This window comes from Rhinolophus hipposideros, assembly GCF_964194185.1.
Source record: "Rhinolophus hipposideros genome assembly, chromosome: 4".
Taxonomy (NCBI): Eukaryota; Metazoa; Chordata; class Mammalia; order Chiroptera; family Rhinolophidae; genus Rhinolophus; species Rhinolophus hipposideros.
This window is the reverse complement of record NC_138050.1, coordinates 3,405,329-3,422,968: the sequence shown is the minus strand read 5'-3', so window position 1 is coordinate 3,422,968 and position 17,640 is coordinate 3,405,329. Positions and strand designations below refer to the sequence as shown.

At 41.5% G+C, this 17,640-nt stretch overlaps 1 protein-coding gene across 6 annotated transcripts in view; it reads left to right on the top strand.

Annotated features, from left to right (window-relative positions):
* The window catches only part of FRY (FRY microtubule binding protein), a 441,344-nt gene that overhangs the window by 399,497 nt on the left and 24,207 nt on the right, over window positions 1-17,640 (top strand). For all 6 annotated transcript variants that reach the window (XM_081045758.1, XM_081045755.1, XM_081045754.1 and 3 more), the window contains 5 exons: window positions 1,304-1,470; window positions 2,608-2,797; window positions 7,417-7,566; window positions 9,156-9,254; window positions 11,182-11,265. In XM_081045758.1, coding sequence (XP_080901884.1) covers window positions 1,304-1,470; window positions 2,608-2,797; window positions 7,417-7,566; window positions 9,156-9,254; window positions 11,182-11,265 — 690 coding nt within the window. The remainder of the gene's footprint in view (window positions 1-1,303; window positions 1,471-2,607; window positions 2,798-7,416; window positions 7,567-9,155; window positions 9,255-11,181; window positions 11,266-17,640) is intronic.

Genomic DNA, 17,640 nt, shown 5'->3' with positions numbered 1-17,640 from the left:
ATCTGGGTTTCCGCAATCTTTGATATATCTGTGATGTTACAAAGAGAAAATGAAAGATATTTTTATGAGAACTCAGCCATGCCCTAAGATTAAGTTTATGTACACTAATAACCCGGGCTAGTCACCAGGGGCCAGTCTCGTTGGCACCACTGTAGCTTTAAAAAGCAGGAAGCAGCAGATATGGATAAGCCTCCGAAACTCAGGATTTACAAGCACTTCTTTTAAAGACATGAGATATGCTGTTTCCCTAACATGTCTTTAAACACCCCTGTCAATTTCCCTATTAATCCTAGATTCAAAGTACTAAATGGATGGCCAGATGTCAACCCACGACAATGCTCTCTTTCATATACGTTTCTGTTTTGCCGGGATTTTGTTTTTGTTTTAAGAAATGACTCCCTGAAACTGTACATGGAATTTCTTCCTCTCCTGTCTGTAACCCAGTTGCCTTCCTTCCTCCCATTGAGAACAATTAGTTCTCCAGCTGATTTCTGCCTGGCCCAGGTTCAAGCCCCACCCCTTTTCCGTTTTACTTGGTTGGGCTGGCTCTTTCCTGGCCCTAGGGCATTGCGGTCCTGCCCGCCCTGCAGCCCTCCCATTTCACTGCTCCTTCTACATTTTATAGCGACCTGAAGCAGCCCCGCATATCTGTTCTCTTCAAGGGCTGTTCCCAAGAGTAAAGCATGTACATCAATGGCACTTAGAGGATTTTCAGGATGGGAAGTCCAGTCAGGTGACTCACTCATGCACACTGATTCAAATTTCTTGAGCATTGACCTCACTGAAGATTCTGAATTCCAGTTTTCTGTGGGAGAGGGATTCTGTATTGGAGAGTTAACTCTCGAAAGTCTGGGGTTGTTCCAGGAGGAGCTCTGAACCCAGGGGCAGTGTTTCTAGTCTCAGCTCTGGGTCTGATGAGACATGAGGCAAGCTACTTTCCCAAGTGCAGGCAGCGTTGTTTCCTCACCTATAAAATGTGGGTGTGGGACTGGGGATGGGGAGGGGTGAGTGACACTATGGTCTTTTCCAAGTTCAGTATTTTTACTCCATAATCACGGGTCAAATATGGTAACCTACTGAGAACCGCTGGGAACCATCATGGAGAAGACTGAAAAGAGATAAAGAGTGAACTGTATCAGAGGATTCCTGAGTCCAGTTACAGGAATGGATTACAGTGTAGCTAGATAACAAATGCCCCCAACTTCTCTCACTGTTGGGATTTCAGCCTCTTGGCTTTTGGTGGAATCGATGTCCCTGTATGTTCTTACATATTGGGGGATTCTTTTCTCTCTTCACCTCCCAGGCTGAAGCTGTCCAGGAGGAGGAGGACACCACCGTGCATGAGGATGACCTTTCTGGCTCCATCAATGAACTCCCAGCGACTTTTGAATGCAGCGACAGCTTCAGCCTGGATATGACTGAGGCGGAGGAAAAGGGTGGCCCGGCCCTGGACCAGTTCACTCTGGCAAGGTATAGAGGGTCTGGGCGGAACTGAGTGGTTCTGGTGCACATGGCCCATGGGGTGCCTCACTGTCACTCAGGTGCCTCTCTGTCACTCAGGGACTTTGAGTCCAAACTGACACAGAACCTGGAGGGTGCCCGGCATGTTGGAGTCATTCACCCCCAGCATAGGGCCTATGTCCAACCAAAAAGGTACTCACATAGGAAGTCATAAAGCCACCAAGTGGCCTGGGGACAAGGTTCAAGCCTTGTAAGCTTTGCAAATAAGCAGGATTGGCAAGCCTTGGAAATGAGGACTTCCTTCCATTTTGAGTTAAAGGACCAGAACAAGAGGCTCTTTACACACTGAATACCTACTCTTTTTTTAAGTGGGGGACTTCCAGCTGTAGTGCTCATATTTCTGAGATGAGTGAGATAGTCAGACAATATGAATGGGAAGAAATATAACGAAGAAGAGATGTAAACACTAATGTGGTATCTAGAATAAATCACTAATAATCCTACAGATTTACTTCAGAAGAAAGAATTCTAAAATAACTCTTCTGAACTTTGAAAATATGAACTAAGTCAAAGCTTCGGCTATGGCTAAACAAAGGCTTCTGTTACGAGGACCGGTGTCCCTTCACCAAGGGCACAGCTACAGTAACACCTGGACCAGAATTTACCTGTTCACTTTTGTTCTTAACCTCTGCTTTCTCAGTTCCTCTCTGCATGTCTCTTCTTTCCTTTGCTCCCCCCACTCTTCTTCTGGGCATATATGCATATGCAGTCATTAAGGAAAAGTTAAGAGTCAAAGTTTTTGTTATAATTTTTATAATGAAAACTGCCAAGGCCTGAAAGGGCCAAATGCAGGAAGGAGTGGCCAGCCAGGAGCGAGGGGCCGTGACTGAAGGCTGAAAGAGGTCCCGAGTCCGCAGAAAGGAAGTTGGAGTTGGCAGCACAGACATTCTGGAGGCGAAAGTTCTGTTCTAGAATCCAAAAGAATCTCGGAGACCTCTGAATGAAGGCCCGTTCCCAAAGCAAACCTCGAAGGGAGGCCTGGGCAGAGTGGGCCCCTGCTAAGGCTGTCTGAAGGTCAGCACGTAGGCCACAGGTGAGGAACGAGAAGGAACTCGCTTCTGACACAGCCGTTTTCATTTCTTCCAGCTTCGGGGAAGGTGACAGGGGAGTCTCCCCGCCCCCCTCGCCCTTCTTCTCGGCCATTCTCGCCGCGTTCCAGCCCGCGGCCTGTGACGACGCGGAGGAAGCCTGGCGAAGCCACATCAACCAGCTCATGTGCGACTCAGACGGCTCCTGCGCGGTGTACACGTTCCACGTGTTCTCCTCCTTGTTCAAGGTGCGGTGCCCGCGAGTCCAGGGGGCGTGCTCTCCTCGGGGAGCCAGGAGCTTCTCCTCCCACAAAGGGCTGCCTGTCAGTTCTGGGTTCGCACTGTTTTCTCCTCCAAACGCATCTCCCACACCTCTGACTTCATCCTTTCTTCTGTTCAACCTTCTCAAACTGCTGCTGTGAAGATGCTGCCCTCAGGTGACCTGGGCTGCCGTGATGCCCCATGCACTTCTGCCATTCTGGCCTTGTTGACGCCGTGAATCCCAGGCCACCATGACATCAGGACCATTAAGTGCAGCCTCTGCTAAGCCTCTCCTCCATCTCTGCTTGCCTCCGAGACCTCTCCTGCATCTCTTTTTTTCTTCATCATTTGTTTTGCCTTTCCTTGTCTTTTGTCTCTGCCCCACCCCACGAATTCCTTAAATATGCCAGCCGTCGCTGTGAACACTTGCTTACTCTTCTTAATGGCTTCTGAACAGATCAAAAGTCTTTTTTTTTTCTTTTTTGCTTCCCTTGCATGAACCACAGCCTGGCTAGTCCGTACAGGGTCTTGCAAACTGGAAACCAATGTCACCCCTCACACGCACTCAGAGGGTTGCAGTACCGGATACGGCCAGCAGATGGCAGGCTGGATTTCAGCCCCTCAGCCCGGCACTTGGGTGGGGCATGTTGTACACACAGCTCTGTGCGTGGCCGCCTTCAGATTTCCGGTTATCCCCAAGCACACGTAACAATTACAGAACTAGAGAGATGAAGGGAACTCAATTTCCGATTGCTGGTTAAAGTTGATTTGTATACTTGCCTGTCTTTGGTCGTGCAAATTCCTGTCCGTTTCTATGTCGCGCTCCAAACTTACACCGTCCAAATTTCATCAAATGTTGGCAGGGCTGGGAAGCAGCAAAAGAAGAGAGGAGCATGCCGTGTTAGGAAGAGACTCAAAGACCTTCAGCATCATGGGAGTTAACTGGCCCTGTGTGCTGTTTGAATGGCACTACTGGGAATAATGCGTGGTCTGAGGATGAGGTTATCAGTGAAGATTTACTGATTTGGAAACATGGTTACCTTATAGTTTAAGAGAAAATTAGTTTTAAAAAGAATATGTACAACACTGCTCCTTTTTCTTTTTAATGCCTAGAAAATAGTGACGATTATACACTAGTGTTTCATTGTCGTTTACTCGCAGTCATTAGATTATGGGTATCTTTTATTTTCTTTTTACTTTCTTCCAAGTTCCTATTTTCCTACAATGAAATTTTCAGATATAAAAAAGAGTATAAAAAAGATTTAAAAGATTATAAAAAAGATATAAAAAATAAATACCATACAATGTCATTGGCTTTTTCTAGCATAACTTACAAAGAAGCTGCTGCAGTTTGGGGGCTTTTCTTTAAGTATTTTCATAAAAGCATTTTTCTAAACTTTACTTTTAATAACGCAGAAAACAGAGCTGCCACTGATAATACAAGGGGGAAAAAGAAAAGAACAACGTAGTTCCAACTTTGAATAGATTTGAAAGGTGGATGACTAAATGGACAGACAAGTTAGAATCCTGTAGGACTTCTTGAGAGGTGGAGTTCTGTTGAGCATATCATGATAGAAGGACAACTTGGTTGGTTTTAGAGTGGCCCTCTAGCCACCTTCAGGAAGAGCCATGGCAGACAGGAAAGGCAAGAAAATAAGGAATTATATAACAAGTGAAAACACTGGGATCATCTGCCTTAAATAATTTCAAATTCAGGGAGCTTTCATTTAGTTAATAGAAAAGTAAACTCTGTTTTTCCACTTCGAGGCCCTTCTTCTGATCCATGTCGGGAAATTACAGACCAACAGGACTAAGAGCCTGGGTTCTCCCTGAGTGTTATTGGTACTGCTCTCTCTCAAGTTTTGCAATTTACTTTTAGTGAAACCTATTAGAAGGCTGAGTGGACAAACTAAGGTTGTGTCTGGGATTAGCTGGGGGCTGGAGGGGCTCTCAGGCTGAAGACGAAAACGATTGGCTGCTGAAAGATAAAAATTAATGTTAGAAACACTCTAACATTAAACCAGATTGAAATTTAAAAACAAACTACCAGAAAGCTACCATTTGAGGTCAATTTCACTGTTAAGGATTCAAGAGCAATATCTTATTTAGAATGTTTTAAAGTCTATTTTAAATAATGGTTAATAGTGCATATTTAAGTTTGGCTGTCGTGGTAATTTTTTCTTACTGTAGTTACTAGACTATTCAGGCTCAATTTTGTAGTCCTGAGCAATACTTTTCCCTCTGTGGATATTTAAGTTTGCATATTTAAGTTTGGCTGTCGTGGTAATTTTTTCTTACTGTAGTTACTAGACTATTCAGGCTCAATTTTGTAGTCCTGAGCAATACTTTTCCCTCTGTGGAGAGGGATCGTCTCCTCTTGTCCCTTGACTGTCCTCCCAATTACATGCAAGTCCCATATAGGGCGTCACTTCAGCGAGTGAAGCCTTCCTTTACTCCTCTCTCCTTTCCTCATTCTCTGGGGTCCCCAGCACCCTGCAGTTGCATCTGTTATACTTGTCACAGTTAGAATTACTTGTTTCGGTGTCTGTCTACCCTGGAGAGAGCAGGTACCAGTGTCTTATCTTGACTCCCTGGCAGCTGGCACCCCTGCTAACACAAAATAGGTGCTCAGTAAATGTAGGAAGAATGAACAAAAACCTTTTCTTTTTTCATGGAAATTTTAAATATACAGCATCTGATTCAGTGCCATTGGTTATAACATGACTTGGGAGGTGGGGCTGGGCCCTGGAGGACACATTTGGGTTTGGATTTTTTTTTTTTTCCCCATCAGTGTATTAGATCAATCCCTGTGGAATTTGTCTGCAATAATAATAATACAAATGTGTGCTTCCTGTTTGGGTTTTTAATATTACATTTAGTCTTAAGAACTTTCTCAGATGCCATGTGATTGAGAGCAATAATAGTGGCAAAGTAGGTATTAATAAAACACGCTGAAAATGAAATACATTTCAGACATGTAGTCTATTAATCTTTTGCCATGTCCTCACCATGTCTGTTTACTATTTTCCAACCTTTTCCTGTGAGTCTGAATACCACAGTCCCCTGTATCTGGGTGGATTTTGGAAAGGGGAGAGAAGAGGTAATTGCAAAAATAGTTTGGCTTTAAAAACAAAGAGTTGGTTTCTAATGGCCCAGAATGGACATCTTTCAGAGTGTCTCACTCACTGTATTTCTTTCCTAATGCTCCTGTTAGAATACCATCATTGTATCACACAAAGTCACCAAATTACAGGATGTGTTCATATGGAAGTTGGGGAGGACAAAACTGAGTTCCTGTCCCTTAAATATCACCTGCCTATGTGGCTATAATATCCCTGACAGATCTAGCTTCTCAGTAGAATAAAAACTAAACCCAGACCTCACCTTATCCGTAGGTAAGATTAGAAAGACCCCCAAACTATTTGGGGGACCTAATCCCACTCCCAGCTCTGCCATTCGACTGTGTGACACTAGACATGGCATTTCCCGTTCCTTTCAGCTCTAACATTCTGTTAGAGTTTGGGGGGTTTTGTTTGTTCACATGTAAAACTAACATAACACCATAAAGACGTATGTTATACATTATACCAAGATTTTCAGATATAAAAAATAAATACCATACAATGTCATTGGCTTTTTCTAGCATAACTTACAAAGAAGCTGCTGCAGTTTGGGGGCATGCTAATTCCCCCACCACAGGGCAGGGTGGATTTCTCATGGATGAGATTCTAAAACTTAACAGCCAGGACATCTCCTTAGGGAAGGCCAGTGTCAGGGCTGGAACCATTTTCTGATTGAATATTTTATTATTTTGGTTAAGGATCTTTGTTGGGTATTTTGTGCACGGACCCGGGCACAGTGAACCAGACTCCACCTGAGTTTGTTTGGGTTTTCCTCAGGCAAACACAGGAACTTTCAGGAAACATTACAGGTTTCAGGAGGAATGTGAACTGTGGAGCCAGGATCATCCTTACACTGTCACTTACTAGTTGTATGACGCCAAGGGAGTCACTGAACCTCTCTTAGCCCCAATTTCATTACCTGCTTGTGAGGATTAATGGGTTGACGTGTAAAAGCCATAGGACAGTTAGACACTTGATCAGATGTGCTCTCTGGGGAGATATTCTAGGTCCCATGTGGCATTTACTCTTTCATTCTTCAAAAGCTCAAATAGCACATTTCAATGCTTTGTATCGGGGAACTGGGCCCTTGGGCACAGAAAGGAGTTCCATCTAGGGACCTTTTTTGTCTCACTCCCACTGAAGTAACCTTATCAATTCTCATTGATGTGAGGACACGCTGGGAGGACTCAGTTGCTGATCAACACTGCCCGTCAGCGAAGAGAAAAGCCGCATTTATTTAAATGATTATATGAGCACGCGCACGTTGGGAAATGATAGTCTAGGAAGAAACTGCGCACTGCGCGACTATGCCAAGCACATATTCACTCTACTCGCATCCTTCCCTTACCCCCCCCCCCACACACACACACACACATTGAAGACCTGTGCTCATCCGGTGTTTTTATAAAGATTTTAAAAATCGTTTTTTCTAGTCTCTACGTTAAAGCTCGGCCTTTACAAACGGGAACTATTTTGCCTTTCAGAATATTCAGAAAAGGTTCTGCTTCCTGACCTGTGACGCGGCCAGTTACCTTGGAGACAACCTGCGCGGGATCGGCTCCAAGTTCGTCAGCTCCTCGCAGATGCTCACGTCCTGCTCCGAGTGCCCCACCCTGTTTGTGGACGCTGAGACCGTGAGTGTCCCAGGCTGCGCTGGGGTGGAGCCCGGGAAGCTCGTGTTGTGGTTTGTTGGAGAGGCACCAGGTTCGTGAGCAGCGCTGGGTTGGGAGGCGTCCCTCAAAGGCCCAGTGGGCGCAGTAAGGCTGGTGCCGTCCGTGGTACCGGCCCAGGCCAAGGCGAGTGGTCTCAGAGAATCGGGGGAAAGCCACCCCTCCCCGATGACTGACAGCTGTATGGTGAGCCCGCCCTCCAGGGCTGACCTAGCCAGTGCCCACGATGCCAGGGTGCCAGCCAGGTGGGCCTCCAGGGACAACATGTCCTCATACTCCGTACCCCCAAGTTGCAGGGAGACACTGACTGCCAACTATGAGATTAAAGGGTGATTAAACAGCCTCTGGCTAACTACTGAGTCGTGACTTTATGAACAAAGCTCTAACCCGGCAGACTGGCCAGCCATCCGAGGGCAGGGTGTGTTCCCGCCCTTTAGGTTCCCTGTGGATCGCGCAACTACCTCACATGCCCAGTCCCTGCTGAGATTTGCAACCAATGGTGATGTGCTTTGATTTGAAGTTTCTGAAGAGTCAGTCTTTCCAAGAACTTTGATTGGTGATTGGCTGTCTGGCAGCAAGGTATAGATGTGTGACAATTAAGTTCGCAAACGTGTTGCAACGATGTTGCTCACCTTTTTTGATATCAGGGGGATTATTCATTATGAATTTGTACCAACTGGACAAAAAGTTAACCAAGTTTATGATTTGGAAGCGCTAAAAAGGCTACGTGAAAAAATTAAATGACCTGAACTTTTCGCCAACAATTCATGGCTCTTGCATCGCGACAATGCACCAGCTCACACAGCTCTGTCTGTGAGGGAGTTTTTAGCCAGTAAATAAATAACTGCATTGGAACACCCTCCTTTCTCACCTGGTCTGGCCCCCAATTACTTCTGTCTTTACCCAAAGATAAAGGAAGAAATTTTGATGACATTCAGGACACCAAGGGTAATATAATGACAGCTCTGATGGCCATTCCAGAAAAAGAGTTCCAAAAATTGCTTTGAAGGGTGGACTAGGCACTGGCATCAGTGCATAGCTTCCCAAGGGGAGTACTTCAAAGGTGACGGTAGTGATATTCAGCAATAAGGCACGTAGCACGTTTTCTAGGATGAGTTTGCGAACTTAATTGTCAGACCTCATACAGCCTGCAAAATCATTCTATCTTAAATGACAAAGTACAGATTAAGTACAAAATCAGTTTGAAAGTCTCTTTGGAGGTCTGTCTTCACACTACTAGGAGTATTACTGAATGAAGATACTAGTGTTCATGCATATCTTTAAGTGAACTGTGCAGTACTTGTTAAGATTTGTCTGTCTACACTCATATGGGCAAAACAGACATTTCCATAGGAGATTTGGGTTGGCAAGCTAGCATACAATTTCAGTTGATAGTGGGGAAAAAATACAAATTCCACAGCTTGTGAAAATGGATACCACTGCCCCCCACTTTACCTCACTCTTAAGGATGCTCCTCTTTTCTATCTGTGTAGCTATGCCTTGTCCCAGTGTCTCTGTAGTTGTTTTAACACAAATTATTTTCCTGTCTTTAGCTCCTTTCTTGTGGACTTCTGGACAAGCTCAAGTTCAGTGTTTTAGAACTGCAAGAATATCTGGATACCTACAACAACAGAAAAGAGGCTACTCTCTCAGTAAGCTTTGTGTTTCTGTGTGTCCACATTAAGTTAAACCCGAGTGACCCATCACTGGGACCCCTTGGGAGGGTTGTCACTATCCTAAGAGAGGCGCTTCTAGGAGAAGACAGACTTCACCTATTCCTATTAGGGATTACATGCCCAGCTTAATCAGGGTAGAGCTGTCCCTGGTGTGGATTATATGAAAATGACATCTACAAAGGAGAAAGTTTTTAGGTTTCATATTTAGCCCCATAACTTGCCAACCAAGAAATTGGGAAAGGTGGATGTCTGTTTGATGTCCCTTTAGCAGTGTTGTAACTTTTCTTTTCCTGAAGATTTAAAATTGTTAATTACTTCCTTCCATTGTTAGCCTCACCCATGGTGAGCTAAGATGGATCTCATCTCTGTTCTTCTTTTAACCACTCTGAGGAGCTGTTTCTGCCTGTCCCTCTTCTCTTGGCCACAGCTCCTGCTCTTTACTCTTTTCTTCTAGATCTGCATTGAGAAATGTTAGAAGTGAGCCCAAAACCCCTGATTTAGGACAAATAACTATGTAATACCTATGACACACTTCCTATAATATGCCAGCACTATAGAAAGGGCATGGATTTTGAAGTCTGATGGACTCTGGTTTAAACCACAGTTCAGCTATATAATCAGGGTTAGTGACTTTGGATAAGGTACTTTTTTTTTTGGTATACTATCATTAGTATTGAATTATCACCTCTATTACAATGTAAGACATTCTGTGCTGTTCGTTTCATTTGAAATTTGCTGGAGGATGCAGCCCTCTCTCACTAACACGGTGTGGTTCCTGTCCAGGGATTTCCAGCCGCACCACCTGCCGCACTACCTCCTCTCATCTCAGATTGATAATCTGTAAGACAGTGATAATTAACTTGCAAAATTTTTGTAATATAACAATTATAAATAGTCATAACAGCTGTCATTTCCTAAATTTTTTCTGTCTGTCCAACTGATAAGAGTGAAATCTCTTACATTAAACCAGTTAATGGTCACAACTCCCCTGGAAGTTGCTATCATTGTCCTCATTAGCTAGGAGGGCGGAGAATGGTATTGAAACCACCACACAATATGGCCTTTAAATAGGAATAATATATGGAAACTGCCCGCCTGGCACAGTGCCTCAGACGTAGAAAACATGCACGGTAATCTTACTGGGTTTTGCTGCTGTTATTGATCTTCTCATGACCTGTCCCAAGGGCAAGAGTTCTGTAACCATTCCCATTGTTTTCTACTCTGTAGCTCTTTAACCTGCCATTGTTTTCCAGCTTCTCGGCCACGAGTTAATAAAAGTAATCCTTTCATTCTGGGTGGTGAATGAACCAGTCTTCCTCATCAGGTGTGAATTTCAGTTCTTCTGTGCTTGTTGTTTCCTGCCCAAAGGGCCCTTTTCACATCTGGATTACTTACTGTCCAGATACTTAAGCCTGGCAGGATCTCTCAAGAGCTAGGTAATAGCCTTTCTGACACTGAAGTAGACTTGCCCTCTCAGAAGCCATCTCCACATGACACAGAGGTAGCTGTTCCATGAGTCAGGCTATACTGTCCAGAATCACCCAGCCTGTGAGGAAGCGTTGGGCCTCTCACCCAGTTTCAATCATATGAAAGGTTGCTAACATAGATGAATTTGGTTTAATTTATACATAAATTAGGAATGGTCTGGTGAAACCATTCTTCAGGGTGATGTATCACAATGTTGAAATTATATTTTTAAATGAACATCCCTGAACCCATGTAAACATATTTTAATTTCAAATAGTTCATCTTTAACCAGAGAATGATTTTTCAAGAAGCCAGTGCATCTTCTTGTTTTATTTTACTGTGATTAGAAACTTAATTTTCTCTGACAAAACTGAGGATAAAATGTTCTCGGGACGTCACTGACTTGACCTATATCCGTGTCTTTTTCTGACAACAGTGGCTCGCAAATTGTAAGGCAACATTTGCTGGAGGATCAAGAGATGGAGTAATTACCTGTCAACCAGGGGACTCAGAAGAAAAGGTAACAAAAGCCTGTTAGAATTTATCTTTCCTGTGCTCTGACATTGTGTGCTGGTTTTCATCATAAGACTTGAGAAGGGAGCGGCGGAAGGAATCATCCATTTAAACCAATAGCATAAAACAGAATGACGTTCCAGACATGCATGACTGTGTGTTGAGCGATTTGGGGTGGGGGGAGGTCTTCTTTTTAGAAAAGTAGAGGTATAAAAATAACCTTTTTGATGGACATTGTCTAACTATACTAATCACTTCCTAATAAATCTATTCTTCATTTAGAATATAAAACCAAATTTCTTTAGTTCTTCACTAAATCCCTTAGTTCCTTCAATGAAGAGTCTCTGTTGACCTTTTGGTAATCACTCTTATTTTTCAATTACTGTTAACTGTCAATATGATATTAGTTTCAGGTGTACAGCATAATGATTAGACATTTATATAACTCACAAGGCAATCCTCCCAACAAGACTAGTACCCACCTGGCATTATACATTTATTAAAATATTATTGACTATATTCCCTGTGCTGTACTTTATAGCCCCATGACTATTTTGTAACTACCAATTTGTACTTCTTAATCCCTTCCCCTTTTTCACCCGTCCATCCAGCCCCATTCCCATGTGGCGACCATCAGTTTGTTCCATGTATCTATGAGTTTGTTACTGTTTTGTTTGTAAGTTTATTTAGTTTTTTGGATTCCACATATAAGTAAGGTCATATGGTATTTGTCTTTCTCTGTCGGACTTATTTCACTCAGGATAATACCCTCTACGTCCATCCATGTTGTTGCAGATGGCAAAATTTTATTCTTTTTTTATGGCCAACTAATATTCCATTGTATATATGTACGACCTCTTCTTTATCCAATCATCTATTGATGGGCACTTAGGTTGCTTCCATATCTTGGCTATTGTGAATAGCGCTGCAGTAAACATAGGAGTGCATGTATCTTTTCAAATTACTGTTTTGGATTTCTTTGGATCAATACCCAGAAGTGAGATTGCTGGGTCACAAGGTAGTTGTAATTTTAATTTTTTGAGGAATCTCCATACTGTTTCCCATAGTGGCTGCACCAATTTGCAATCCCACCAACAGTGCACGAGGGTTCCCTTTTCATTGCACCCTCGCCAACACTTGTTGTTTGTTGATTTATTCATGAAAGCCATTCTGACTGGGGTGAGGTGGTATCTCATTGTGGTTTTATTTGCATTTCTCTGGTGATTAGTGATGTTGAGCATCTTTCCATATGTCTATTTGCCATCTGTATGTCCTCTTTGGAGAAATGTCTCTTCAGGTCCTCTCCCCATTTTTTAATCACATTGTTTGTCTTTTTGGTATTAAGTTGTGTGAGTTACTTATATACAGAGGGTGCCAAAAAAGCATACACATTTTAAGAAAGAAAAGCTGTATTAAAATTTTCATACTCAATATATACTAATAACAAAAGATGAATACGATCAAATATATGGTGATGGAAGGAGAACTGACTCTGGGTGGTGAACACACAATGGGATTTATAGATGATGTAATACAGAATTGTACACCTGAAATCTATGTAATTTTACTAACAATTGTCACCACAATAAAAAAAGATGAATACAAGTCATGTTTGACTTCTGTAATTACAAGAGGTGCTCAAAGTGGTTACTATCAGCATCCAGACACTTCTGATTATGGCGAACTACTGCTCAAGCAGCGTTGACCAAAGTGTTCACTTGTATACATTTTTTTTGGCACCCCTGGTATTTTGGGTATTAACCCCTTATCGATGTATCATTCGCGAATATCTTTTCCCACTCAATAGGTTGTCTTTCTATTTTGTTGATGGTTTCTTTTGCTGTGTGAAAACTTATTATTTTGATGTAGTCCCATTTGCTTAATTTTCCTTTGTTTCCCTTGCCTGAGGAGACATATCAAAAAGAATATTACTAAGAGCAGTGTCAGAGTTTACTGCCTTTGATTTCTTCTAGGAGTTTGTGGTTTGGGGGTCTTACATTTAAGTCTTTAATCCATTTTGAGTTTATTCTTGTATAAGGTGTAAGAAAGTGATCCAATTTCATTCTTTTGCATGTATCTGTCCAGTTTTCCCAACACCATTTATTGAGTAGACTCTCTTTACCCCATTGTATGTTCTTGCCTCCTTTGTCATAGATTAATTGACCAAATAGGTATAGGTTTATTTTTGGGCTTTCTACCATGATGTTTTCATTACTATAGCTTTGCAGTATAGTTTGACATCAGGTAGTGTGATACCTCCAATTTTGCAGAGGCTGACCCCACGAAGTGGGAGTTACTTATTAAAGTAAAGGGCTCTGCTGCTAGCTGAGTCTGCCCTTTGGTATTTTGTTTGTGAAGTTGGTTATGTCGTGCTCTGGTGTGGTCTGAAGCCAACCACCAGGTATGTTGGTTCTAGAGCCTCTTGGGAGGGGTAGTTGTGGTATTAAAGTCTCCCAACTATTACTGTATTACTGTGAATTTCTGCCTTTATTTCCATTAGTATTTGCTTTATATAACTAGGTGCTCCTATGTTGGGGGCATAAATATATGCAATTATTATATCCTCCTCTTGAATTGATCACTTTATCATTATGTAATGTCCTCCTTTGTCTCATTTTACATTATTTGTTTTAGAGTCTATTTAGTCTGATACAAGCATTGCTACCCCAGCTTTCTATTCATTTCTGTATGCATGGGATATCTTTTTCTATCCCTTCACTTTCAGTCTGTACGTATTTCATAGACAGTGAGTCCCTTGTAGGCATCATATAGATGGGTGTAGTTTTTCAATCCATTCAGCCACACTATCTTTTGATTGGAGTGTTTAGTACATTTACATTTAAAGTAATTATTGATAATATGTGAATTTCCATTTTGTTAATTATTTGGGATTGTTTTTGCTGTTCTTTGTTCCTTTCTTCTTCTCTTGATCTCTTTCCTTTTGAATCGCTGGTTTTCTTTGGGTTACTTTCTGTTTATTTGTCGTGTGTGTTTTTTGTTTGTGGCTACCAAGAGGTTTTTATATATGCATCTATAGCTAAAGCAGTCTATTTTAAGCTGATAAGTGTTTAAGTTCAAACCCATTCTAAAAGCACTGTTTTTACTCGCTCACCCGTGCTTGTTTTTTACATCATGTTTTACATCTTTTTGTTTTCTGTATCCCTGACTACTGTAGTTACAGTTAATTTTGCTACTCTTGCCTTTTCACTTTCGTATTTGTTTTTAAGTGATTGATTCACTGTGTTTATTACACATTTGCCTTTATCAGTGAGATTTTTCTCTTTTCTGTATTTTCTTATTTCTGGTTATGGCCTTCCCTTTTCTACATAAAAAAGACCCTTTAACATTTCTTGTAAAAATGATTTAATGGTGATAAACTCCTTTACTTTTTGCGGTCTCATAAACTCTTTCTCTTTCAATTCTGAATGACAACCTTTTGGGTAAATTATTCTCAGTTGTAGTTTTCTTTTTGGGGGCACTATAAAAATGTCCACCTCTCCCTTCTGGCCTATCAAGTTGCTGCTGAGAACTCAGATGATAGCCTATGGGGTCTCCTTTGTACTTAACTCATTGTTTTCCTCTTGCTGCCTTCAAGATTGTTTCTTTGTCTTTAACTTTTGCCATGTTAATTACAATATGTCTCAGTGTGGGCCTCTTTGGGTCCATCTTGTCCAGAGGAGTATAAGCAATGGTGCTCACCAGCTCCTCTGGTCCTAGAGAGTCCGTCAGCTCCAGGAGAGCTCTCACAGATCCCCAACCTTCTCTGTGCTGTTGCGCTCTCTCTCGTTTGCTGTGCAGAAGCTGTTCAGTTCATCCTCCGTTATCTCTCAGGAGTAACTGCTCTAAATATTGGTGTGTTCATGGGAAGGGGGTGAGCTCAGCCTCTTATACCACCATCTTGGGCCTGCGCTAGGAGGTATTTTTGAGGGAAGGTTTTTTTTTTAAGACAGGCATGATTAGTAAATGACTTAGGCTTCTTGGTGATTATAATACCAATTCTCCTAGAAAGGTATGACATACACTAAATAGAACATTAAACAGGCCCATGATTGGCATGTGTCTCATGAGAGCAGTCATACTCATTTGTAGACACTGTTTTACCAGTGTTTTCTCAGCCCGGGCATATCAAGAAGAGAGACAGATCTCTTCACGAGCTAAAACCAGTACGTCTATTTAAGGATTTGGGTTTCCGTTGACCTCTTCATCTCCTATGGAATTCATTCTAGAGTGGCTATCACTAGGCAGGTAGTTTAAGTTAACAGAAATGTTGGTCAGGGTGAAGAACTCAGCTCTACAACTAGATAATGCAGCTCACCTTCCGGTTCTGCAGAGCTGGCCTTGGGGACGCTGGAGGTGTTTCTACTTCATTTGTTAGATGGGATTCTCGTTGACACACTCATGACTCAAAAGATATTTCTGAGCAGTACTTCAACATGTGACTCTTTGGACTCAAGTACAATAATTGACATTTAGCCCTAATATACTTCATCTTATATTCAAATCAGCATTCTAATTATAAAGATCTTCTTGGACACAAATGCTCTCAGTTACATATTTCCTTTCCCTGCATAATCAATCCATTACTGAGAAGCCTGTGACCTCTGTTCTTATACAGATTAAACAAGACATTTCTCCAATTCAACTCTAATCCATTACACATAATCCTTTGGGTATAGTCGATCACTCTTTCTTTTCAAAGTAATCCTCTTTGCAATATTGCTGTACCATAGACTTAAAGGTATTTATCTTTCAAAGCTTTGAGAGATATTCATGGCAAAGGTCCAAAAATCTACTCAACAAACATAATACAATGGTCATCCATGTGCCAGACCCATGTGATATTAGCAACAGGTGAGTACGTACTGATCACCATGTGTGATTAGATGAATCTATGTATTGAGTGGGGAAACTTCAACAGTTGGCTAGATTAGCTCAATTTTATCCTGTTTTGTTTCAACCAGTGACTTTCAGCGATGAAATAAGAAAATAATAGCTAATATGATGAAAATAATAGTTAACATAGTACACTGTGGCTTATCTTCTGTCATGTCGAAAATGTCTCAGATTTTTACCTGACTGACCAAGTCATAAGCATGGAACTCATTTCAGAGAAGAATCTACAGAAACAAGAATGTCTAAACTATTGTTAATGAGTAAAAATTAGGTTTTTCTGGGCTTTTAAGCTACCCTGTCTAATTCTTAACATCTTGATTCCTTGACCTTTCTTTCTCATTTTGAGAAAACATAACTCTAAATCCAATTTATAGAACAAGCCATATCAGGAGTGCAGCAACAGAGCTGGAAAATCCTTGTGACCAAATAAAACAGTGACATTTTCACACAATTTCAAAAGAACCATAAGTCACCAAAACATAAATACATTTATAATAAAGACTTCTAAGGAGATTATTTTTTAAAAAACCGGATACAGGAAAACATTAGCACAGAGGATGAAAAATAGTCTTAACATTTTCCATAAAATGGCCTCCTAAAAAGGCATTTTTCATTATCTTTTTGGAGCTCTAAATGCAAACTAGGTCCCAGCCTCTGGCCTAGGAAAGGATTGAGATAATAAATATCAAGGCAGCTTTGACTCGCCTACCTAAAAAGGAGAGTTTAAGGACACTGAGAACTGGTGTGCGTCAAGTTGGCCATCTCCCAAGAAACACAATTTTGTGCTCTGGGAACTGAGTGGGAGGAATTCATTGACGATGAAATTCCTTAGCACCAAGCTGGAGTCAAAAAGCCTTATTCGCCTTTATTGAACAGAGATTTTGCTTTAACTGATATGATGACCTTCTCGCATTACAACCTTGTTTTGGAATATAGTAAAAAGATAGCTGTTTTCTTCATACAAGACCATGTAATTTACTTAGCCCTTGCTTTATTCCACACTTCTGAAAAGTAAATTCCATGGTAGAAGCAGTTATGTGCTAAAGATACTAAACATTTCAATTAAATTTGACATTTTCTAAAAAGTCTTCACAGTGGAAATTCTGTATATAGAGACTTAAGACTCTGACCCTGCACTCCTTCCTGGCCTGACACTGTATTATCAGTACATAAGGTTTGGTTATAAAAATTTCTAGGCAGAACGTTTTCTTAAAATATAGTAAATACCTCAGGTTGTGTAATCCATATCACAGGATTAAAGGCATTTATCTTTCAAAGTTTGAAAGATATGCATGGTGAGGGCCCAAAAAACTACTCAATAAACATAATAGTCAATATGCCAAACCCCTGTGAGATTAGAAACAGGTGGCAAGCATACCCCCTTGGAAGACGGGCATGGTATTGGGGTTGGCAGTGGTGGTGCTTTTTGTTTGAAGATACTACTAAATAATTTGATGATTTAATTTTTTTATGCATTGTACGTTATGTT